Genomic DNA, 27453 nt, shown 5'->3' on the forward strand with positions numbered 1-27453 from the left:
GTACAATAGCAGGGAAGTACAATAGATAACAGGGAAGTTATCTTCTACCGAAAGCCACCGGGAGAGGAAGTCTTGAGGACAAGACGGGCTGATATTCAAAGATGGCAAAGACCGACGGTAAGATGAATTCTTTTTCTGATTTCTTCTTCTGTACCATTTTTCCTATTATTGACGACGGGAGAGCAACGAAAACATCTGACGACTGCTATCGCAAAATGTCTCAAGCTCACGTATAAGAAAATGGAAAAACAAAAACAAGAACAACCCAAGGGTCATCATCAAGTTTTCTGTTTTATTTAAGATTTTAGTTTTAATTCTGAAGAAAGAGGTACATTTCCTTGTTTTTAGTTTTAGCGTCAGGTTATAACCAGGTTTCTGTTTTCTTTTCTCCTGTCTTTTCAATACTGCACAAACGTCCAGAAACTACAGGGTTAAGTAAAAGCTGCAGGCAAGGAGGTCAGAGATTTGCTCCTGATGGTGATCAGATGGCCCCAGAGCAGTGCTATCTCAGAGTGCCCCAGTCAGGCGAATTTTAAGGGAAAAGAAAAAAAGATTCTGACAGAGGAGAAAGACCGAAGAAATCACTTATATTTCAGCTCTTATGTTATGCATAGGTATTAAATCTGTGAATACTTTTTTTCTTTAAAACATCTGAATTTACTTTAAATCTAAAGCCAAAAATTTTTTTCTCCTTAAAAAAAAAAAAAATCACTTCTCCCCTCCTTATCAACTCTTTAGCAATAGGCCAGTTACTGCTACAGATCAATTTGTCTTTCCATCAACTTCCAATAAATTCTTTTGCTTAACGACACAATCAAGTCCTCTCCATCAACTTGTCGGAAGAATTAAAAATTAAATTAAATTAAAAGCATTTTCCCTGCAATAGTGATAAGCTGAATACAAGATGGATGTCAGGACCACTGCTTTCCCCCATGCACTTAGCAATCTCATTTCAATTAACCTGGTTTTCAAAACTTTTGCAGTTGATAATGCATTTACTTGACCTTTCCTAAAGATTAATCGTCATTTTCTGCTAAGCAGATTATGTCATTATTATGCGCAACAGACAAACAGTAATTTTCTAAGTATTGAGACTGCCCTTTGATTTCTTTTTTTTTTTTTGTCCCTCCTTAAAAAGGCATTTTTAGGAAACATTCAACAGTGTCACTCAAATGCTGGATCAACAGAAACTTTTACAATTAAAAAAAAAAGAGATGGTAATGACCCTGTGATCGCATTGCATCTGGGGGTGAGGAGAAAAAAAAAGTTGATCGGGAACTGGATTCTTCAGAACGTAAGAATGAGAAGGGAGCTGTGGGTGTGGGCCGAGAGGGAGAAAACAGGGCGGGACAAATCCTGCGTTTTCTAATGGTTTCTCCTCTTTCCCTAATGGCGGTCCAGTGTTGAACTCTGTAGTAAATCTGTGGGGGTTTTGCTGGGGGGTCTGAAGGCTGTCTGAAAGCCTGGGGGTGGGGAGTGGAAGCTGGAAGGGTTTGAAGGAGGAGGGTAGGGGTTCCAACTGGCTCTGTGCAGAGGGATCTGTGTGCTGAAGGGGGCGCTGTGGTGGGTCTGCGGTGGAGCAGCACTGGGGCCGTCCATCTCTGTGAGGGCCTGAAGGGATTTTAGCCAGTGTGGAGGATTGTCATCTTGAAGAGAGTCTAAACTGTTTCCTGAAGTTGCTGGAATACCTAAGGAGAGAACAGAAAAACAAGGGGGGAGATGGTGAGTTTGCGAAACAAGAGTAAGAAACCCATCGAACAAACAAACAAACAAACAAACAAACAAAAAATGTCTCAGGTGATCAGTTTATCCAAAAAGAAACGAAACTTACAAATCTTAAACCCCTTCCAGAGGAGACCTTTTTAATCTTATGTTCTTTTGAGTCCTCCGCCCACAAGGACCATGAATCATGGCTAGAGAAACCCATGCCTCCTCTTCAGCGGCATAGACATCGTCCCCCACTGTCACAGAGGCAGAGCTGCGGGAAGTAGCCCCCAGAATTGTATGCCATCATCTCCCAATCGCGCTTCGCCTTCTCTAACAGGGGTACGTAAACAAGATAGCCTTATAATAGAGAGCTTTATTTTCAAAAGTGGAGTATGTTCCTTTAAAAGGGTAAGTCAGACACTTTTGTTCTTTGAGACTTGAAACATGCGCACGTGCTGCCAGACGTTAGCACCCTACTTACACCCAGAGAAGCAACCGAGGCACCAAATGCCTTCTGATACAACGAGGCCAACACAGCTAACCGAGACTGCAGGACCCCAGAGAACGACACAGGCCACCGCACGCGTGTGGCTTTGTGGAAAGAAGCCGATGTTGAAGAGACCTCTGTCTGCGTTTAATCTGTGCTAAAAACCAAATGGATGGCAGTCAGTGGAGCCGAAGGAGCGAGAAAGTTACCTGTGATGATGGCTGGGTCTGTCCAGCTGCCAGGGCTGTCCCAACTCAGGCTGTCGGTGGTGGCGGGGTTGGACGTTGGTGCAGTGTGGTTGGCGTTGGAGGGGGAGGAAGAATTGGGCAGTCCACCAAAGTTGATGTTAATGTTGGGTAGAAGTGCCCTTAGCCCGTCCTGCCATTCCTTCATATTTAAACTCTCTACAGAACTGCTGTTGTCTGGGAGATTTACCAACAAAAAAATGAAAGATAAAAAAAAAAAAATAAAAAGCTGACGTTAGAAACAGATGTTGTTCTTTCGTGGTTAAGCGGGAGAAGAATTATTCTTTCTTTACTGAGCATTTAAGATGGGTTTTCCTAGCAAGATAAACTTGGGTTAGGATTTCTCTCGTGAGCTCAGAGCCCCTGAAATCAGTGAGGAAGAATTTGCTCAAGGGTCAGGAGAGGGAGAGTCTTGTCCTTCTTAGAGGCTCTTCACCATTTTGTGTTTGTAAATCACTAAGCCGGTTTAAAGACTCAATGCTCCAGAGCACAATTTAGTTTCAGCCACGTTATGAAGTTTCAGGGAGTGAGGCAGTTGGCCAGCTGAGTTGACTTATGCTATCAAGCCTGCAAAGTTCAACATAGGAGCTTATTTCTGAGCCCGGTAAGTGGAAGAAAAGTCATTTTGTGAAGAATAAACATAAGGCAATAGAAAAGGAAAAATAATTAAGTTCTTCCTGATGATAAAACTGGTAATGCATTTCAGAGGAGAAAGGCAGTAATGAATAGGCTTTTGAATTTGAAAAGAGCATTTTTCCATTAGTCATAAAGGCCGAGTAGGCAGGGGCTAAGCTACCTTTCAGATGGGATAATTTCCAGCGCAGCCTGCCTGCCCTATTCCAACAGTTCTACCGATCATTTAAAACTCAAGTCCTGGAGTCCTACAGTTGGTTCTCTGGTTCTACTTATGAATAGTGTCATCCCTGACAAGACACATCAACGTAAAAAGGCTTTTGATAAGTCGTAACTAAACTTGATCTACCACCATCCAGAATCCACATACGGTAACACATCGGTTGGAGGTGAATGGGTGAAGGGTCGGTGGTAGAGTAATGGTTTTAGTGAAAACAGGAATGTAGGTCAAACTACCAACTGAGGTTTTTGAGAAGAGCAGAGAATTGGTAAGCAATCACCACTGATGATGATGGTATTCTAGCAGGTGGTCTGTGCTATTTGGTGAATGTAGAATTGTCTTTTTATAATTCTGCTTTGCACCAATTTACTGTTCTATGTATCATGTTTCAGCAAGTGAAGCATTTAACCCTACTGGCCTTATTCATACAAAGAAAAAAAACAAACAAACTACAACCAAACCCAACAAAAGTCATCCCTGAATTACTAAGATGAAGAAAAGGCAATTTATGCCATTCAGACAAGTCAAGACAAGGGAAAAGAAATTCTTCAAACCTACTTTCATTTCACAATCAAGGCATTTCCTAAGGCGCCTCCTGTTTGCATCTTTACACGTGCACCGAGCTGTACAATTTACAAGGCTCTCTCACACTTATTTATTGTTTCATTTGGCCCTCGTGTTGTGAGGTAGGCGGAACGGGGACGATAATCTCCATTTAACAGATGAACACACTCCAGAATAATTTGCTCAATGTCACATAACTAATAAAGACTTGAACCCAGACCCCGAGTTGTTTTTTCTTAATGACGCCAAGCTCTCTCTCTCTCTCTTGATCTACACCATATAGACTATTAATTGCCTTTTTTAATGGATCTGTAAGACCCATGACTTAAAAAAGGCACAATCGAAACACAGCAACATTATAGTATATCCACTGGCCATGAGTAGCAGGATAGAGAAATATTTTGGCTGAATAAACAGAGTAGACTTTGCAGCTAGGCTGGGGGTGGGAGGGATTTCTAATCAACAATGCAATAGTCATTTTCACCCTGACTCCCAACTGCATGAGGCAATTCACAGTAACAAAGTAACAAAGTTCTAAAATACTCTCCAGTACAGGAAGGTTTGCTGACTATGGCACAGTCTAACCTTTAAAGTGATCAAATCGTCAGACGGAATAACTTAAAATGGTTTTCAATTAACCAGAAACGGAACTCTAAACAAGGAAAGCTTCCTAGGAGGGAAATAAAATCCCCCTGATATAAAAAGATGATGTATAACCACGTGGAACAATTCCGATGAAGATTAATGCTCTTGACCTAGGTAGCTAAAGTCAATTAAGAAGACTGTAGAGATGATTTGAGACCCTCTTTTCCACTGAATAGAGAAAAAGAAAATACCCATGACTCAGTTAATACCAATTTTCTCCTTACTTTTGCTTTACATTTAGTGAGAAGTGGAACCAAGGAACCCCTAACTTGGCATTAACAGAATAATATTTGCATTTATATAAAGTTTATTTGAAAATTAGTATTGCAATCCAGTCAAAAGACATTTGTTCACGGGCAGGGGACCCGCAGGAACTTTGCATTTTCCATTCAGTTTTGCTGTAAACTTAAAATGCTCCAAAAAATAAAGTCTACTTTAAAAAACATGTTTCCCTGATTTTAGACTAATGAAATCAGGCAAGAGTACAGCGGACCCTTGAACAACACAGATTTGAGCTGCATGGGTCCACTTACACACAATTCTTTTTTTGGATAAATACAGTACAGTCCTATAAATGTATTCTTCTTTTCCTTAGGATTTTCTTAATAACATTTTCTTTAGCTTAGTTTATTATAAGAATACGGTATATAATACATATAACATACAAAATATGTGTTGTCTGTTTATGTTATTGGTAAAGCATCCTGGTAAACAGCAGGCTATTAGTAAAGTTTTGGGGAGTCAAAAGTTACACGTGGATTTTTAACCATGCAGGGGGTTGGTGCCCCTAACCCCAAATTGTTTAAGGGTCAACTCTCTGTTGGCCAAAGAAACTCACATTTGCCACATGATATAGAAAACAGTGAGAAACTCATATCATCCCAGGTGAACTATAAGATACCTTGAGAAATAAATAAGCTAGTTTATAATTCTTACAATCTTGCCAAAAAACAAAGTCATGTATCTAGGCATCTCAGGACCTGGACAGCATGCACGACTGGTTCACAGTGAAGCTGCCAAGTGTCACAGGGAAGCGGACTGACATCTTTAGCTCTTGGAATGGGAACACTGACTCCCAAGTAGCTTAGAAGAGAAATATTCTTCAGCTTTCTCCCCTGTTGCTATGCCAAGTGTTGGCATAAAGAACAGGCAAGGGATGGGAAATTAACTAAAGCCTAACTTCATCAAAATAGCTCTCTCAGTCCAGCCATACTTGAAATCACCTCCTTCCCCAACCTGCTCCCTCCCTGCCTTGGACTCCAATTGGTTCTGGCAACAAGGGCCTCTGGTAATCCATTCTTTGCAATATACAATAGCAGGGGTTATTCACCTCAACACCACAGACATTTTGGACTACATAATCGTTAAGTGGGGTTGTTCTATGCATTACAGGATGTATAGCAGCATCTCTGGCCTCTACCCACCAGATGCTAGGAGCCCATACATCCCAGTTCTGCCAACCAAAAGTATCTCCAAATATTGCCAGATGACTCCTAGGGGAACAAAATGGTCCCTGGTTGAGAACGAATGACACAAAGGAAGTTGGTTCCTTAGTTTCTAGGGCTTTGAAAAAATCCCACTCAATACATATTTCCCTTTAAAATAGTACCAGAACGTTGACCAGTGGACTCAACTTGATGCATCTTCATTTCTGTTTATTGATACAGGACTTCACACTGGGGTGCAATTTAGTATGTACAACCCAGTAGATCTAATGGAAAACAATACTGGGCTGAAGACTGCAGATGGACTGATTGTATTTATCAGCTCTACATGGTAATTAATACAAACTTGGGCATATAAGTATCTTAATATCCCAGGACTCTATTTCATAAGTAGGAATAATATCCACCCTGGTTTCTTGTAGGGACAAAATGAGAGAAGGGAAAGCAATCTGAAGCCCATCTATTACTTGCCTAACAACTATTTTTTATTAGTACTCAATACTGAATAGACAGTAAACTTTCCAAAAAGACAAGGCAGAGGACTCCTCACTTGCCAGAAACTGGCTCTGTGCAAACAAGTCTCCTCCGAGAACGTAGGGATAACACCCAGCATCTCCACAGAGGGACTGTGCAGTCAGTCGACTGAACTGATAAGCCTTCTCACCAAAATACTGCAAGGTCGAGATATGGGAAAGTACCTTAAACTTTCCACAAGGAATGTACAATGAAAATCAAGTTAGTGAACATATTTTATATTAGAAATGATACTATCTGACTTGTATTTAATTAGTTGTAGTATTTACTCCGGGAAGAACTGTACATTTTTAAAGGACGGCTGACAACATTTAAATGTTTTATAATATTAAAAAAACTAATTATAATTTTCAAATACGTACAACAAAACACTATTTACAGGACTAAATAATTTGAGGGCAGGAAAGCAGGTCAAATTGTTTGCAGTTTTATTTTTTAGTATAGAACTCAAAGACATACAATTTAAAGTACCTTCAAGATGCCACATACTACATTCTTATATGCCATGATGTGAGGAGTATCAGTATACTATGTTTCCGTGGATCAGAACACCAGAAAGAAGAAATTATGTTTAAAATTCAGCCAGCTTGCTGATTACCTAACACCCAGTCCATAACGAGTTGATCACAGCACACGAAGCAAGTTGAGAAATCCAGTTTGGGGCAACAACAAAGATTATAAAATGTATGTGTTAAGACTGCCAAGACGAAAGTCAAAGCAACTATTTACTGACGGCGTACGGTATGCAAGGAGAACTAACAACTTAAAACTCTTGTCTCTTGTTCTCAAGGAGTTTAAAGTCTAGACAGTGAGACAATGCAAATACGGGAAAAGTTCAACATCACCGGAAGAGCAACAGAAGAAATGTCACAGGGTTGTACGTGACCATTAAATGCTATCAAGTTCAGTAAAAAGAGAGGCCAGTGAGGCACACTTATGGAAATGTCTAGGGGGAAAGAACAAGGGCAGTCATGCACACGTGGAGCTGTTTTTGTTACTACATAGACACCCCGAGCCTGAAACATCCACAACAGGTCGAAACCATCTGTGGTATTTTTACATAACTCCAGACTAGTCCAACCATTAACTAGGATGTACAGAAGAGACATGTTTTATAAGCAATGGCTACATGGTTGACCCTGACCCCACACGGGTTCACTTACATGTGGACTTTTTTTCAGTAGAGCACTATTAAATGTATTTTCTCTTCCTTAGGATTTCCTTAATAACATTTTATTTTCTCTAGCTTGCTTTACTGTAAGAAAGCAATAGATAATACATATAACAAACAAAATATGTGTTAATCGACTGTGTTATTGGTAAAGCTTCTGGTCAACAGGAGGCTATTAATAGCTGAGTCTGGGGAGGGGGAGTCTGAAGTTATACACAGATTTTCAACTGCACGGGGGGTCAGTGCCTCTAACCCCTGTGTTATTTGAGGGTCGAGTATATTATGAAATAAAACTAAGCTGTATTCTGACATCAGATCTTTCACAGAAAATCATAAAGCAGGAAAAGATTAACAGCTTAGGCAAGAACACCCAGCATTATAGTGGCTGAGTGGGTTTCTTTCCTTTCTGTTCCTCAGTTTCACTGCAATGTGTTCATCATTATGAATTGAAAACTTTGCTACAGATAGCGAAACTGTGGGCAAATCTGCTCTTTGTAAGTTGTCACTGGTGGCAAGCTAATGAGTTTTTCAAGTTTGCATAAAATCTTCACCCCGAAGACTGGTTTCCAAATTGGTTTCGGCCGGCAAAACCATCTCAGGAGCCCCTGTGGAGAAAGTCGAGGGGACAGGGGACCAGGACGACCTGTCCTCCCCCCATCTCCCCATCTTGCTTTTATCTATTTCACATATTAGGGTGCCATGTAAGACTGCATTTGAAAACCAGTACCTGCTGCTAACCATGAAGACAGAAGATCTGTGTCTAATGACAACATGAGGAGATAAAACACACAAGGGAACCTGAAAACAAAAGGCCATCCCAAGTATTTGTTTCCTCTACTACAATCTGGACCACCAGGTCAGGATTTTCTGTCTCCTCTTGGAGGCCTGCCTCTCCGCATATTTGGCCTTAGGCTACTCCATTCTTACCTGCAACCCCTAGGGCGAGAGACCTCTTGAATTTCAAGGTAAATTTCTATCAGTGGTCAAACCCACCCCAACTGGGCAATAGTCGTTGAGAGTCCCAAATATGCCCATCAGTTTATTTTGCTCTTCAGTTTTTCAGCTTTATTTAAAGCTTTTGGTTACTCCTCAAAGCCTCAATTGGCAACCTGATCTTGTTTTCCTAAAAGCTTTTATCTTCCTTTCTTTTACTGCTGTCCGCTATAGTTTAAAGTCAAAGGCTCCCTCCAGTGGCTAGGTTACTTAGTGAAACAAAGCTTTCTTGGTACAAGCGATTGTACATTTGAAATCCAGTTCCCACTGTGGTTACTCCTTGCCCGTTGGATTCTCAAATGTTCATGCATTTTTAGAAGGACACACACAGTCACTCCGTCTCAGGCACTCTACCCCTCTCTATAGCCCTCCCACCTCACCCTGTTACGTATATTATTTCCTGTCAGTTTTGGAATGCGTCTCCATCAGTATATGATTTTAAGAAAGCCTAAACTTTCTCCAGCTTCGACATATCTCTAAGCAACTCAAATATAAATGACTTATGCTTGCCCTATGTGTTAAACCAAACTTTAAAGAGCCTACAAAATTTCTCCTCCCAGAACATGAAAGACAGCTTTATCACATCGGCATGCTGTACTTTTTAGGTGAGCCACAGAAATCATTTCAATTTATTAACTAAGATTTGCAGGGAAAATGACTATTTTGTGAATAAATTCTTTCAGGTTTATGAAAAAATACTATTCTACTTAAACAAAAAGAACTGCCACTCAAATTTCTAGGATTATGCTTATTATAAAGCAAGGCAGACCAGTACTGCAGAGTGGATTTTCTGGGGCACAAAAAACTAAAGGATTTAATAGATTTGAAGGTAGAGATTAAACTAAGTGAAAAAATTCTAAGAACTCAAATGAAAAAAACTTGAGGGCGGAAGAACCTGAAAAAACCAAAATTTATTACTACTAATAGAAGGAAGCAGAAATAACACACACAGGAGAGGGCCAGCTAAAGATGGCCTGGGCTTCCCGGACTCTGCTTTTACTTTGTGCCTTTCTCCTGGTCTAGAATGCTTTCCTGATCTCTTCAATTAATTTTTACTCAATCTTCCAAAAGTTTAAGTCTTTTCTCTTCCGCTCAGACCATTCGAGAACAGCACTCGCGGGCTGGATCACACTCACTGGGCAGCAAACTGTGCTGTGACACCAATGTGGCTGCTGTTCACCCTTACGTGTACTCACACCTCTCAAGTCTACTGCAAGGCCCGTAAGGGCACATTTTATACATGCTTCATCACGTTGCTCAGTGTCTTAGAAACCTGATGTGCTTCAAGATATCTGCTGAATCAAAGACCGAACTTGAGAAGAGCTGAAAAATCACTTTCCCCTAGAAAGCTTGTTTAATTCCTATCTGTAGAATGCTATGACTCAAATCATTCTCTCCAAATAGATGCAAATCTTTCTGAAAGCAGGAATCAGCTAGGTTTGGGGGGCCAAAAGGCTTCTGTGCATGTAAACTGAGGGAAAGGAGCCACTATGATGACATGTTTTCAATAGTGCTTGAGATGTGTGTGCACTGGCATGTGCACTTTTTAAAATCCAATGCACCAAGATTAAATAAGGGTTGCTTGGATGACAATAAATGCTCTTCTGGTATGAACAAAGTCCTGTGGGCATAAAGAAGAAAATGGACTATTGTGCCATTCTGTGTGCAGGATAAACGGTGGTGAGCCGAAAAGCTCAGGGCAAGAGAAGCTGCTAGTGAAGAGGACTGGGCATTCATACAGAACAGAGAGTAGCAGGAGCAGCTGATCTAAAATACAGTAGAAGCATTTCGAACTACAAGTAGATGTGTTTTACACAATGTGTATGTAACTTTTTCTCTACTAGAATGTTCTGAAACATCTCCCCTCTGTTTTAGGGGAGAATCAGATCATTTAAAGAGAACCAAAAAAAATCCAGATGTTTGTCTTAGGAAGGATCGAAGGGAGAAGAATCTGTTTGTAAAAAACGGAAAAATACTTATGGAAAGATGTCTATATAGAAAGCTATATAGAGAATGAGAAAAAAATACACTTAAAAGTTAATGCAAAAGATAAATACATTCTTGGAAGCATTACAGCCTGGATTAGATGGAACGTGAACTAGGACATACAAGCAACAGAGCTAAGCGATGGGGAGGGACAGAAATCAAGTATAAGAAATCTATAAAATCTGAAAATTGGAAGCGTAAAGAAAAGCCGTCAAGTGAACACAAAACTGAGCACCAAGAACGAAGCACAGTGAAGAGACCCAAGGATGATTGAGAGGGCTTATCATCCAGGAGAGGGTATAGTGATCATCAGAATATGGTTTCACCAAGACAAATGACAAAACTACACAGACATGGGGGTGTGTAAACTACCCTAACACGTCTGAGATCTGAATCTGCTAGAAGAAAATAATCCTAGTAAAACTGACTTCCTGACCATCAAAGAACCAGTTGGCTATTGTGAACGTAACACAAGCCTAAGAGTCTGTGACGTAATTTTAGGATTTACAGAAACAAGAAAAGAGAATAACTAGACTTGAGTTCCTGGATGGCAGGCATCCTGGCTATTTCTGCGATCACCACAGTACACTGCAATTACTTGTTTATGTACTGGCTTTCTTCTAATTCACTACGAGCTCCTCCAGGAAAGGGAGCTTGATTTAACCCTCTTTGCATATAGTGAACAGTTCCCGAACCTGGACCTCAACAGGTATTTAATGTTTCCTAACAGAACAGCCCTGAACATTTGCTTCCAGGTTTTTGGAGAAGACAGCTTTCCAAAAAAGGTATTTAAGAAAAAAAAAAAAAGGATGGCTCAGGGTGGTCCCATGGTTATAGGAGGCAGTGATTCACAGGCCACAGAAGATGCCAAAATATGACTTTCTGATTATGCAAGAATAAATGATTCTAATAAGGGAAAGAAATTGAGGAGAAATCTAAAGGAACCAGCTGTTGCACTGGGAGAATCACATGGAATTAGATTTGAAAATTAAGCTTAGAAAAGATGGATGGAGGTAAAAAACCTACCTGTATATAAGAGTGTCATAATCCTTGAGGACTAAAATCAGAATATGTAATGATCTGAAGCTTGTTGAAAATGCTGAAGGCAAGAAAGAGCTAAGTTTGGAACAGGAGAAAAGTAGGAAAAGCCACTGCTCAGCCTGATGTCACAACGCTGAGCCCCAAGAGGAGGCAGAGCTATGCAGTCCCAGCTTATTTTGCTTCTTTTCCATCTTCTTTACAAAAAGAGCACAATCCTCAAACCAGAAAGGACAGATTAAGCAACGTGAAGAGAACTGTAAGTTAGTAAAGATGCAAAGACAGTAGAAAAACAAAAAACAAAAAACAAAAACACATTCACTCAATTTAAATGAGTTTAAAATCTTTAGGTGCAAAATGAATTCTATTCCAGGGAATTAATCCTCACAGATGTGATCACAAAACCACTGTTAAGTGCCTGAAAAGGAGAAGACGGCAGATTCTAGAAGCTACATGCTTATAATTAGTTCTTGGGAAAATTCTGAAACAGATTAGGAGCTGTATGATTTCTTTAGAAATCAACAGTTTAACAAGCACTGCTCCTCTATAGCTTGCATTTGGGGCATTTTCCATGGAAAATAATATGTAGCATTTTGGCTAGAACCTTAGGTCCCTTCCAACTGAAATACACAGGAAGTTAAACTTTAATTTTGAAGCAGAACAGGTAGTCGTGGAGGCAGCTTATCCTGACAATTGTTTTCCACTGGAAATGTCCTCCTTCTTTGTCCCATGTTCTCTTTCTTCTACTGCCTGCCCAAACTCAAGACTTTAAAGCCAGCCGTATCTCTGTCCCACTGACACATCAATTCCATAAAACAAATGGAATAAAGTGATGAGAGCCAAAATGCATTTCCAGAAAGATCCAATCATATCAAAACAATTTATTCTCTGGATGGGCTTTCTAGGATATCCTAAGTATTATGTATCTTGAATTCAGCAGTTGCTGGTAAGTCTTCTGATGGTAATCTTTTGCGACAAGATGTGAAGTGTAGCACTGGGTACCAGCAGTGTTTAGATGACTTTTCACAGAATCTACTGTGTGTCAGCCTAAAAGTTTCTGTGATGCTATTCCATTGACAGTTGCATCAAAACCAGTTAAGATACCTAGGAATAAACCTAACCAAAAAGGTGAAAGATCTGTACTCTGAAAACTATAAAATGCTGATCAAAGAAAATAAAGATGACACAAAGAAATGGAAAGACATTCCATGCTCATGCACTGGAAGAACAAATATTGTTAAAGTATACCACCCAAAGCATTCAATGCAATCCCTATCAAAATACCATCAGCATTTTTCACAGAGCCAGAACAAACAAACATTTTTATGAAACCACAAAAGACCTAAAACAGCCAAAGCAATCTTGGAAAAAACAAAGCTGGAGGCATCACAATACTGGACTTTCAAGTTATAATACAAAGCTGTAGTAATCAAAACAGTATGGTACTGGCACAAAAATAGGCACATGGACCAGTGGAACAGAACAGAAAACCCAGAAATGGGCCCACAATTATATGGCCAATTAATCTTTGACAAAACTGAAAAAATATCCAACGGGAAAAAGATGGTCTCTTCAACAAATGGTGTTGGGAAAACTGGACAGCAACATGCAAAAGAATGAAACTGGACCACTTTCTTACACCAAAACAAAAACAAGTTCAAAATGGATTAAAGACTGTGATACCTAAAACCATACAAATCCTAGGAGAGAACACAGGCAGTAATAGCTTTTTTGACATCAGCTATAGCAACTTCTTTCTGGGGATGTCTCCTGAGCAAGGGGAAAAAAAAGCAAAAATAAACTATTGGAACTACATCAAAATAAAAAGCTTCTGCATAGTGAAGGAAATAATCAACAAAACTAAAAAACTAAAAGGAATGAGAGAAGATATTTGCAAATGACATATCTATCTGATAAAGGGTTAGTATCTAAAATATATAAGGAACTTATAAAACTCCACACATACAAAACAAATAATCCAATTAAAAAATGGGCAGAAAACACCAACAGACATTTTTCCAAAGAAGACATACAAATGGCCAATAGACACATGAAAAGATGCTCAACATGACTCATCATCAGGGAAATGCAAAAATCAAAACTACAATGAGATATCATCTCACACTTGTCAGAATGGCTAAAATCAAAAACACAAGAAAAAACAGGTGTTGGCGAGGATGTGGAGAAAGGGGAACCCTTTTGCACTGTTGGTGGGAATGCAAACTGGTGTAGCCACTGTTATGGAGTAAAACATTATTGAGGTTCCTGAGAAATTTAAAAAGAGAAGCACCTTATGATCCAGCGATTGCACTGCTGGGTATTTACCCCAAGAATACAAAAATACTAATTCAAAGGGACACATGCACCTCAATGTTTATAGCAGCATTGTATACAATAGCCAAGATGTGGAACCAACCCAGTGTCCACAGATTGATGAAGAAGTTGTGGTGTGTTTGTGTACACGTGTACACACACACACACACACACACACACACACACACACACACACACATACACACACACAATGGAACAATACCCAGCCATAAAAAAAGAATGATATCTTGCCATTTGCAAAGACATGGCTGGATGAAATCTTGGCATTTGCAAAGACATGGATGCAGCTTGAGAATATTAATCTAAGCGACTTAGAGAAAGACAAATACCATATGATTTCACTCATGTGTGGAATTTAAGAAACAAAAGAACAAAGGGAAAAAAAGAGAAAAGAGAGACAAACCAAGAAAACAGACTCTTAACTATAGAGAACAAAATGACGGTTACCAGAAAAGAGGTGGGGGGGGGTGTTAAATAGGTGATGCGGATTAGGGACTGAACTTGGAATAAGCACTGGGTGACGTATGCAAATGTATGTATGGATTGTTGAATCACTATACTGTATACCTGAAACTATTATTACATTGTATGTTAACTGGAATTTGAATAGAATTTTTTAAAAATAATGTTTCTGTGATACTGCTTCCCTTATCTTTGATTCCATGCTTTTTATGCTCACCAAAACCTACAAAGTTAATTTAAATATGCAAATGAAAGCAAATTCTAGAGATGGCAGAATCAGTAATAAAACAATTATTCAATTAAAAATCATCAAATTCTTCACACAAATGTTATTAATAATGTTACCAATAACATTTATCTCTTTACAATCATAGTTCCTTCATTAGACAAACTTGTAAGATGGTGATACACAAAGAGTATACTCTAACTACACCAAATCTAAACACAAAATTTAATAGGTCTGTACGTCCAGATTTTTACAAATGCATTAGGAAAGTACAGGATGAAAGAGCTCTAACTAACGAGTCATACGTATGAAAAAAGGATCTAGTGGTTTTACTCAATAGGCTCATATTTGATATGACAAATGGGTAATGGATTTTCTAAAATGGTAACATTAAGACCATGTAAATAGATGTACAATGTCTAAATTAGCAATTATATGACAGGCAAATCGCAAGTGATAACCACTCTGAACCTCAGTTTCTTCACTTACAAAAGGGAGGTAATACCCACTCCACAGAGTATTTTTATAAAAGGACTTTGTAAACTGTTAAGGATTATGTAAATATGGGTAACAAAAGTAGTTTTAATGACAAAAATAGATCTGTTATCTGATCACATCTGGATTATTGAAGTGTGAGCTTTATGTTTTAAGAAAGGCATTCATTGTCCAGTCAAAATACGTGTCAGAGGTTGCCCTTAAAAGAGCTCTCTATTTAAGAAAGTATTGAGCTCCCCAAACGGCTCATCATTTACTCATGAAGAGTTCTGGGGGAAAAAAAATATTTTGTAGAGACATTCTGAATTGTATATATGTGCCTGTTGTAAGGGGGAAGATGTACAACTTATACACACACACACACACAGACACATTTCACAAATGAAAAATTGGAAGTAAGGAAAGTTATTAGGTTATTTATTAGGTGGCATTTAAAAAACTGTGAGAGTGTGTTTTGGGGGAGTGGTAGTGAGGAAACAAGTAAATGTCAGGAGCTGAGGTTTCCAGAGTTGAAAGACAAAGACGACAGTTCTGAGATAAAGAAGACAGAAGGAGAGGTCTGATCGTGGAGTGGTGAGGGAAATCAACACTGGAGAATAGCACAGCACAACCAAGAGGTAAGTTATAACTCATGTGCAATTGAATCTCAGTTAATCTTCTAAAAGTCCCCATGTAACACAAAGCACACCCAGGTTTTGCAGGCCTCTAGAAGTCATCAGACACCAATATCACTCTCTCAACCATTAGCTTTCATTCAACATTTTCTGAATGTCTACTCTGTATCATTTTCTTTCCTAAAAGTGATGCTGTTCTGCTTGTTTGTTTGCTTGTTTGTTTTCTTTAGTGGTCCACTAGAGGTTGGCCATTCTGAACAAAGTCAGTGATAGCTTTTGATTGTTCAGCGCCAATAACACATTTTTATGGGGGTAGGAGTTCCTCTTCAGTTTGCATTCATAACCAAAGTATTTTGCTACCTATTATGCAGGCAATCCACATATGGTTATGCATCTACTGAAATTTCTAAGATCTCTTATATTCATAATTTTCTAAATTAAAAGATTTCTAAATTTTCTAAAAGTTATTAAAAACACCAAACCCAGTTTTGTCCATTTAATTACACAGCTTACTTTTATTTTGACAATGAAGATCAGTCTCATCTCTTTCTGAAAGACGGCTCCTATCTTATGGATTTAAATCAAAGTCAGAAAAATTCCCAAAAAAGACTAAAATTATCCATTTTCTGAAACATGATTTTAATTGACAAATTCTTCATAACCCAGCTATGACTTCATGCTTCGATTAGAAAGTATCATTTCAGGCATTAAAACAATAATTTACTTTATTTTTTAATTTCCAGGAAAAAAAATTCAGGAAATGAAATAGCTTTCTCATTAGTTTATACTAAAACTAAATGAAACAGATATAGGTATAGTCATGGTGATGATTATGGTGATAAACATTTCCAACCCAACAGATCAAGCAAGCACACATCTTTAAGAGTTCTTCCTCATTGTACTATTTACAAGCAAAGAGATGTTTGTTAAAGTTTGGGACTCTTTTACAAATAAATGTTTGATTTCCAAACCAAGCATGTATATTTTAAAATTTAGCGATTTTAGCTACACAAAATGTCTAATTAAAAAAAAGACTATTTTGCTGTTTCCTCCTCTTTACCACTTATTCACATACTAGGGAAAACTAAAAACTTCTGTGTTTCCAATTCTCAAATGATGTCTCAATTTAAAAAGAATTAGTCTTAATAAGAGCACATCCTTTCCGGATATACAAAAGATAATACTCCTGTAGAGATTAACAATTCAAAACACCATGATGAATTAAATGACTCAAATGCTCACCACCAGTCCACTAAGGGGCCTTAGTTTAAAAATCACTTAAAATATACACTTATTTAAGTGTTCATCCTTAGCTATGATTTATTCTAGTTGGATTTGAAAAAGATTGCGAAAGATGGTCTTGGCAGACCAATTCTCAATGTTGAGCCCTACTGTGAAGAAGGCAGGAAGCAAAGAAGATCAGATGAATACAGTTTCAAATTCAAATCAGAAACAATTCTTATTTCACCATATCCTGAAACCTTATACTGAACTAGAACTAACATCTTAGTGGAAAAAAATTTAATTAAAAATTACACATATTTGTAAAACATGGAATCGTAGTCATAAAGTCTAGAAGTATTAAATGATTTTTAAAAGAGCTAGAATCACTCAGAAGTTGGGGAAAGTGGATAATATGGTCTTACAACATCAAAAATCTTCTATCAATTCAACATTTAACAGTACAATGGTTGTTAGTCTGTTCCAAAACTCAGACTATGCTTTCTGTTCAAATGTGCTGTTTTTAAGAGAGAAAGAAAATAAAAATGATATATGATCACTTAAAACTAAATGCCAGTTTGGAAATGAGCTGAAAGGTGATAGACTGGTTACCGGGGAGGTAACTAGGAGGTAAGTGATCACAGAGACTCTGAATAAACACTCAGCAGCCTGAGAGGGAGCCAGCTTTCTCCTTTGAAAAGGGAAAGTTGAGGCCTGTCAGGGATCCTGTGGGGAAATCATACAGGGAGTACACATGAAGATCGAGCTGAGAACTCCCTCTCTAACTGCAAAAAGTTACACGGAGAAAGAGGATGTTCTTGTTTGGCCAAAGAAAGAAAAAAACTGGACAGTGAAATGAACACAAGGTATTGGATGAAGACTCATGGTGGTCAAGAATTAAAACCTGGAAGTGTTATGAAATAAAGGTTGCAGGAATGGATGTATTTATTTGGAAATTATGAGACCTTTGCTTATTTTAGTAATAGGCTTCATTCCAATCAACTCTCATTTAATATATAGGTGAGGTCTTTGGAGTTTACACATAACAGTACTGACTACACTAAAATTCAAGATATGTTATACCTATCCAGGTCTGGGAGAGACCACAGTTACATTAGGTAATGAATATTAATGGCTTGGAAGTAAAAGGAAACATACCTGGTAGTAAAGCTTACCCTAAGCTGGGGGTTGGAAGGATGCCTGCTAGGGCATATCTACCAGTAATCCATATTTTTAAGTTTTAATTAAAACCTATGCTTTAACGTAAGTGGAACAATGGTACGTAGCCCAACATTCTGCTTAAGGCCAGTAAGAAAACTTCCTATTTGGTTTGATGAAGTTATAACCCTGGGCCTCTTTTACCTTTAGCTGGATACTCAATGTATAGATGTAATAAAGAAAAAAATAACAGCTCCAGGGTGTAGGTCTTCTTACAAGGGCCAACATATAAAATAACAATGTTTAAAAACATCCCAGTAATGTTCCAGATCACTATATTCTGCTCCATAGACACATGATTTCAGTATGCAAGACCAGTAACAGAGTGTAAATGTTAGCATAGTCCTCGGGATAAGATCTCACCATACAAGGAAACCGCACTAGGCTACAAAAGTTGATTGCAGTCAGCTTTCCTGCATTTCTTCTTGGAGATGGTGATGGTATTATCATCTTTAAATCCTTGTGGAGCTTTCCCTCTGTTTCATTATGCTGAAAACAACAACCTCCTTGATTGAAAACATTATCAGCAGATATGCTATCATTTTACATGGTGTAGCATATAGTTCTTCAAGATGAGTCTGAGATGACAGCTTTAGTGTGAGTGTAGTACATCTTGGTGCCGTTACTGTAAGATTTTTTTTTTTTTTCATTCTGTCATATTAGAGATGTCACCAGTCTAGTGATCATGCATGCTGGTCCTTAAATGCTCTTTGGCACTGCAGGAAAATCCTGGGTAAATTTAATTCCACCTCTGTTTTACCCTTTATTTTAGTTCTCACATTGGTAATTAATTTAAGTCTACATTGAGAGTACCTGTAAGGTTATGCCCCCCCACCACCCCCACTGAAGTTACTCCAAGATCACTGGGTCACATTTAATACAGGTTTCCACAACTTACAGGATTTGTGGTAACAGTCGTCAGTAGATGGACACTTTGAAAGACTTCATTATTTGCACTGACATTCACAGTTGAAAGCCCTTGACTTGCGAGTACTACTATAATAATCAAACTGTAAGACACAACAAAGTTTAGAGAAGAGATATATTCTGAATCTTGAGGTTTTTTTTTCTCCTTGAGTTACATGTATGAAAGCAAATTCAGATGGTGAGGGCTAAGAGAACTTTAAATTGTTTTTAGAAAGTGATTATGGGCAAATCACAATCCTTCTGAGCCTTGTTTATTATTATCATTATTACTTAGTCTTTAAAAGGCAGATTGTTAAAGACTATGTCACAGATTTCAAAGCTCTGAAATTTATTCTAATACAAAGTTTTCTTACTATCCTTTCCTTAGGTTTTCCCAAAGAGTGTGACATGGGATGGGTATGCTTAGTAGTGAGAGTGAAATCTGATTAGAAAAAGCTATGAAAATATTTGTTCATATAAAATATGGCCAGAGGTGAGATGGGCACCCACACTGTAACCTCACTACATTTAAATAGGGTATTTCTTTAAAAATAAATTTAGAAACAGACTATACATGCATCATTTATCCCAAACACATGAATTAATCAGAACATAGCAGGAATAAATACGAAATGTAGCAGAAAAATGGCCTGAGACTTTTTCCTCTGCTACATTCACCAAGTGGATTGAAATGAAAATTACTAAGTATAAACCTACACACACACACACACACACACACACACACACACACACACTTTCAAGCTCACATCCATAGAGAGAGCTACACTTATAGTATACCTTTGCTAAGCAAACCTTTTCTTACATAACACAATCAAATGTCACAAAGACACAGAGATTATTATTGCCATTTGAAAACTATTCAGACAGGTGCTTCAAACCTTTTTACCTACTCAGGAAAACATGTACACTAAAGCTCTTTTACCTAACAGCTCCTTGCCTTCTTCCCCCTTTTGAAAGGGCAGTCTATGAAAGTTGCTCTACCCACAGCTTAGGTAATACTGTTGTGAAGAGTTATGGAGTATTTGAAGGTTTAATATTTGCCTTTTGGCCTATAGGGTAAAACACCAAGTCTACTAGATGAGATGCACGCAGCCCCACAAGGAATGGTCAAAATTCTCACGGCTGGAGTGCGTTATTTTGCTATTTTAACACGGAGATAAAGACCAGTACTAGACCACTGAATTGTACACTTTAAAGCAGTTCATTGTACGTTATGTGAGTTTCACCTCAATATAACAAAAAAAGGTACTGGGTGCTCTAAAGGCTTTATAAATTTTATGGAGGGGGGGGAGATTTTGTGGTGTTGCTTTTTAAAAGAGCACAACAGTGGGCCTGGGTACCAAACACGAGCTGGAGCAAAACCACTGTTCTAAGCACGGTGCTTTCCTGGGTCAGTTAGAGCTTCCAGGAACCCTTCGAATAATCATAAAATGTCAAGTGGACTAAGAACAAAGTAAAGTCAATGGCTGCCTTAGGAAGTATGGTCTGAAGGAACCTGGAGAGAATGGACTGGTTCTTTCAGTACAGCTATTTCCAGCTGTTTCGTGGAACTTCCAGGTACTTCAGTTCAATTCTCAAGTAGCTTAGATTGCTTGGGCCTGTCTTCAGTTCTAGGTAACTAGCAGTTACAGACTAGATTTCTGTGGAACTCGAACCCAGGGTAGATGCTCTAAAACACTATGGAACAGAACAGATTCCCCTTATGAACTGAACTCTCAGGATAATTCTTTGGAAAAAGCTCCACTGGCATTAAAGCCTGGTATATCCAGCAATATATGGTTGCTAAGAATAATATTCGTGGCAGCAAATCACAGGGCAGAAAGAAGATCTAAGCAGCAGTGGCTTCTCGATCCATCAGCACAGTTTCACAAACAGTATTTCTGAGCAATGATTTGCCCTTTCAGGTATTACCACTTTTACATGTCATAGTTGATATTTCAGCTGACACATATGAAACAAGTCCAGTGATGACTTAATGAAAAATATTTTAATGTCAATAAATTAAGAGTGCTTCCAAACTAGGCGTATTTGCTATTAATTGAGGGAAAAATGTCATTTATCTCTATCTCCATCCCTATTTCACTATTATCTTCAGCAATTTTTCCTAAAGGTCACATCTAAGTGTACAAACCTTAAGAGTAGATTAGTTCAGTAACTTGCAGGTTTATATCTATTCACATAGCATATTCTCTTGAGGGGCAAACTGTCAAAATGCTTTTATAATCTTCTATGATAAAGTTCTGAATTTCTTTGCTACTCTTCAAAAATATAGTACTTAATTCCAATCTGCTATATAAAGCAGAATGACCCAGTACCACCAAGTAAGAAGAGAAACCTTCCCTATGTAAGTGGAAAGCTGGTTCTTTTCAGTTTTGCACTTGGGAGAAACTAGCTTACACTTGTAACATGGGCTCTTCAACTCTGCCTCATCACATGCCACACCCACTGCCTCTAAATCTTCCACAGCATGAAACAGGTCTACTATCCCTCACACTCACTGGGCTCACCTATACCTGTCCGGTCTCATCCCTGGCTCTTCCCAAGCCTTCCCCTACATTCTGCTTCCACACCCTGCCGTGCTGAGGAAGAAACGTTTATTCCATTGTGGACGTTTTCCTTTGGGTCACTGACTTACAAAAACCTGACCCAGGATTCACGAAGTGGTATCACGCTTTCTCAGTTCTCTCTCATGCAGTCTGCATTCTTACTCTTAAGAAATGACTGGAAGAAAAGTGAGTAGATAAGAGATCACAGGGGTTGTGAAAGCCAGCCACCTTTCCAAAGGGGGAATGTTAGACATTTACCTACCACCCTTTCCTTGGTTCGCACTCACCGCTCAATACTGAATGGTCATCATACTGACCACAGTCTCCTAATCTGTCAGTCCTTTAACAACACTATGCCTGTTCTTTATCCTCACCAAAATCTAAAGTCACTGAACTCCCTTCAACACCCTCACACCAATGGTTCTTTTTCTTCTTGACCACAAGATTAGGTGTTTCAATGATGTCTTCTTTTCTTTTTAAACTTTTATTATCTATCTATCTATCTATCTATCTATCTATCTATCTATCTACAATCTTTAAGTAGGCTGTAGGCCCAATGTGGGGCTTCAACTCATGACACCGAGGTCAAGAGTTGCATTCTATCGACTGAGCCAGCCAGGCACCCCTCAATGCTGTCTTCTTGAATATCTTTGTATCCCTTTCTTCTTCTTTTAACCAAACTTTCAATATTTGCTTTGTCTACCCTTGATGCTTTGTGCACAACCAGAGAAACATACAAGACCATACCTATTTGAACTCTACAAGTTTTAAATTTGATCCTTATCTTTACTCTCAGCAATTCTCAAATTTCTCTTTGACGCACTTCTAGGCTTATTCTTACAGATTTATTTGACCGCCTTTCTTTACAGAATCCCATCTCTGCTCTTCACTCCCATTCTCGCACACCACGCATTCAATAATTACTGATCTGAGTCCTTTCCTCTATTCTCATTTTCTCTAATCTTGCATACTCTCTGCTAGATTTTTTGCTTGTTCTTACAGAGAACAAGGCCCTCCTCTCTAAAGCTAAACCTATAACCTAACCTCATCTCAGGAACTTCTCTCTTCCCAGCACTACCAAAATCCGTAATCCTAATGGATTGGCCCACCTTCTCCTTAGCACTGTCCAAGTCTTCCTCTCAATTGGCCCTTTATGTTTTGCTTTGGCATATTTATCCACCTTATCTGAAAGCAATGCATTCTAATACCTACCACCCATCTAATAAACATCTTATTTTTCTCCTTCCCTTAGTTACCAAATGTCTTAAGTAAGTTATCAATAATTTCTGTATCCATATCCTTGACACTTCCTCATGAATCCTAGGAATCTGGCTTCCATCTGTACCTTTATGAAAGTTAGATTTTAAAGATCACCAGAGACCTAGACAAACCTGAAGGACTTTTCTTAGATTTCATGTTTTCTGGCTTCTAATTCATAATTTCTTCTCCATTCTTATACTATTACTGTTCTAATCCAGGCCATCTTATTTGCACTGGCCAGCAATAACATACTAGAACATTTTCTTCATTTCAAGCAAACACATTACCAAATTAATATTCTTAAAATGCTACAATCAAGTTCCATCTTTACCAAAGAACCTATAGTTCTCTACCACTGACCATATCCACATCTGAATTAACTATTCTTCCTCGTTTTCAAGGCTCTGAGCACTTACTCCACCTCTCCGTATGACCTGTACACTTCAGACGAGTCCATCTCCCTACTGTCCTTCTCTCCTAACCCCTAGGGACCACTCCAATCTCTGTCCCTGGTTCTTTGTTCATCTGTTCCTATTATTGTATTTCCCCCTTCCATTATCTACATTTCAGCCATCCTTCAAAATCAAAAAGCCCCATACTTTTTTAGTGAAGGCTTTCCCTGAGCCAGCTTGCATTAACTTCTTTAATTCCCATTTCTCCTTTTGTATCAGCATGGTGTTTGGTTAGTTCACTAAACATTTCATGTGTAAATACCTGCATATATTACTGCCATTTACTCAGCACAAGGAGACAATGTAGTAGGTACTCATTCAGATACAAAGGCTGAGTGAAGCAAGACACAGCACTAAGCGCAGAGGACTTGACACTGGATAACTGGTTTCGGTCCATATTTTATAGAAAAAGACACAGGTATCATTGCTTTGGGCTATCACCTCTTGATAAGATAATCGTTCAAAAAAGTTATTGTGCTTTCAACTGTATGGTATCCTCTCTTAAAGCCAATTAAGCAAATTTGGGGAAACTTCAAGATCAAATAAAAAAATTTAAAACCTTGTAACTCAACGAGATAAAACATCCCCCAGTTTTTAATGTATGCATATATAACAGAGTGGTCTTCATTTTAAGATTTCTATGCACCTACAATTCATTCCTTTTTCTTGGCTTTCTGAGGCAATGCCTCTGTGGGAGTAGCTCCCTATGGACCTGTATCACAGCAAAAGAGAGCTCTGGCAATGCTGAAGGTGCTTGGAACACAGTACAAATAGGAGCCATGCCAGTAAAAATGGGCACAGCCACAATGCATTCAAGTGTTTTCTTTAAAAGAACATATATATAGAAAGCTCTAATTAACACCCAGTACACTAAGAGTTAGAGACATGAGCATACATATACGACTAAGATACTTAAATTAGAATCACGAATGTATGTCTTCCCTAGTAAGATTTTTTTCACTCCTTCCAAATTATCGTCTATTCAAAAATTTCAGCTATCAATATTTAATACCCTTTGTTGCCACTGTCAGAGCAATGAATAATAAAATGAGTCTTGGCTGCTATGGCTGTTCTCATTGTTATATTAAGAGCGGACCCTATAGAAACCATTTGAAATAAAACTGTCACTAGACTGTTATCCTTGACGATAGGATCTGTGCTTCATTCAACCTTGTATCCCTCAAGACCTAACTCAGGTCACTACACAGAATAGGCACTCAGATATTTGATTAATACTCTGTTGAAATAAGAGGAGAATATATAAAAGCACCACCTGGAAAAACAAAATGCAACAGCAGAATGAAAAGGAAAAGTATTAATCAGAAAGTATTTTCTAATGGAATCTTTAAGAAAATAAAAGAGGCACTTGACATTCATCATGACTTAAATCATTCACTCCAGGTCTCTATTTCTTGCAGTGGCACTAAAACCATTTCAAGTTAGCAGTTCTTAACTTTTCTTCGGGGGGGGGGGGGGGGGGGGTGGGAGGAAGTGTCACCAAACCCTTTATAAATCTATAACTATGGATTTTCCCTCCAGAAAAAAGTGGACAGCTGTACATACATACAAATTCCTAACTTTGCTAGTACATCCAAAGGGTTCTGAACTCTGGCTTTAAAAACTCCTGAATTAAGAAACAGACTAGTAATTTTTTAAAAGTTAGGATGTAAAAGCGTAAAAAGCTTCCCTCGTGCATGACACAACAATCATGCAGGAATTTAATAAAAATTAATCTGAAGCTTTTTAGAATTTTTCATTCTTTACCATCATTTATTTGGTTTCATCAATTTACTTGCTATGTCAAGCAGTACTTTCTCCTGTGTTGTCATTTCTTCGTGCTTTAACAGAATTCATTACAACTTGATTTCAAGACTTCATTTAAAAAAAGAAACATACTATATGGAATATTAAATAAGCAAAACGGTGAGGCTTATTATTCTAGGTTTACAAGGTCTTGAAATCACAAAGTTAAAGGATAATCTTCAGCTATTCAATGTGAAAATATGTAAGCTGAAGCCTAAATGCCCAAGAAGCATTTTCCTGATGTATGGTGTGTGTCAAAGTGTAGAGGATACAGAAGCAAACCGGAGAGAGTTCTGGGTCCTAGCAAGTCGAGACAAACCACCTGACACTTTTTTGGACCTGGCTAGGAAGGAGAAAGGAGAGAGAAAGTGACCACAGGAAAGAAGCATTGTTTAACACGTGTTATCTTTCTCTCAACACAGAGAAGTAAAAGTAAATGGGAGCGAACCATTTGTCTTTGTAAGAAGATCCAGGCACTGAAAGGCTTGCACTGAGGGCTGAAGAAAGCTAGGTACTAGTAAGTTTCATTACAGGAAGCCCAAGTTTGTTAACAAAGCCTAGAAACCTTGACATCACAGGAGACAGTAAGTGGATGTCTTGACCTCTTAGAGCAAAATGGAACCATGATTAACTCATGATAAAAGGCTTCTAAGAAGGCTACAATATTTTATTTATATTTTCTATATTTCTTGTAATGCTGCCCTAAAATCACTTCTGAATAGAAATTACAGATTGTCATTTATGCAGAATTAAAAAAAAAAAATTTAAATGGCTAGATAATTAGCTGTTCCTACACGCTCAGTTAACCAAAGCGAAGGTTAACTAAAAACAGATTTTAGTTTACCTGTTATACCTGAGGACAAAACCATCTAATTTGCTTATTATGCCTAACAGAAAATAATCAGACTTTATATGAAGAGGTACCCTTGAAAACTCCAACATGATATTAAGTATCACTTCCTAATAACATGTTTTAAAATTATTATTATTTTAAATACTTAGGCTTCCTTTTTTGGTATTCATGTTACTCTTTTAATACTTTTCAAAAAATAAAGGCATAGCTTTTATCACAATTGTTTTCTGAAAATGTCAAGAGGAGAGCGGACTTTCCCCTTTCTTTCCAGACGCTTCATGTAGGCAGAATACGGTCATGTTTCTGAATCAGTTTCTGTTCACCGCTCAGAATTTAATTGTTTATTTTCCTTCATTGTCAGCTTTCAAACTAGGTCAAAAAAGTGTGTATTATCCGCACATTATGTCCTAACAGAGTATGCCACTATACTCTGAGACTAAAATTTCCTAGGACAACTCACATGGCCTAATTTTAGAGGCTCCTCAATCTCTTCTCCTCCACCTTAGTCTCATTCTGGCCAGGTACTTGCAAAAGAGCTTTATTATCACATTTCAATTATTAAACAACGAAGTTTCAAACAGGTATCTCACAGAACTACCAGTTGTTCCATAAAAACGTCACACTACTATGGTTGCTTCTTACATACAATGTTTACCCCAAATTCAAGTTTCTGATAAATCAACTGTAAGTTGAAATTCTGTTTCTGAGGCATTTCCTGGTATACTAGGCAGTGCATTAGAAAAGAGATATTGCATTTAGTCTATAATAATTATCTTTTAACCTTCTGTATATAATTAACAACCATTCAGAAGAAAGTGCAAATGTGCAAATGAGAGACAACAAAAACAGTTTCTAAACACGTAATGCATTCATATAGGATATAAATCCATACAACTAAAAATAAATGCTGACAACATCCTTCTGAGCATTAAGCGACACCACCAGTTTTGTGTTGTATGTATTCTTTCTTCTCAAGTATTCAAAGAAATGCAATAGACATTATCTTCTTAAATTTTCAAACTTTTCATGAGTATATTAGGATATTACCATTTTTTTCACAAATCAGAAAACAAGGAACTACCATTATCTTTGCATAATTTCAATAATAGAGCCAAAATAAGAACAATTCTAGCTAATCTCATCTGGGATCTTAATTAGTACTACAAGTTTATTTGTGTGAGTTAAAAATAGTATCACTCATGAGAAACAATGCCAAAATTATTATGCTAATAAATAGTGTTAAAGGCCTAGAGAAGAAATACTTTAGCAACTATGAGGTAACACACTAGTTGTAGGCATGAGGACGTTTATATTGGCTCTTTTGGGTGTATACATTAAATGCGAAATCAGAAAGGAATCATGCAAAATCCGGTT

The 27453-nt window shown here is 38.0% G+C and overlaps 1 protein-coding gene across 1 annotated transcript in view; it reads right to left on the reverse strand.

Moving 5' to 3' along the window:
* Nucleotides 1-739: 739 nt before the first annotated feature.
* Nucleotides 740-27453, reverse strand: part of CNOT4 (CCR4-NOT transcription complex subunit 4) — a 147775-nt gene continuing 121061 nt past the window's right edge. Inside the window, 2 exon segments of the mRNA XM_030308504.1 lie at nt 740-1688; nt 2404-2616. Coding sequence (XP_030164364.1) covers nt 1387-1688; nt 2404-2616 — 515 coding nt within the window. The 3' untranslated portion in view covers nt 740-1386.

Source organism: Lynx canadensis, chromosome A2 (assembly GCF_007474595.2).
Source record: "Lynx canadensis isolate LIC74 chromosome A2, mLynCan4.pri.v2, whole genome shotgun sequence".
NCBI classification, from domain to species: domain Eukaryota; kingdom Metazoa; phylum Chordata; class Mammalia; order Carnivora; family Felidae; genus Lynx; species Lynx canadensis.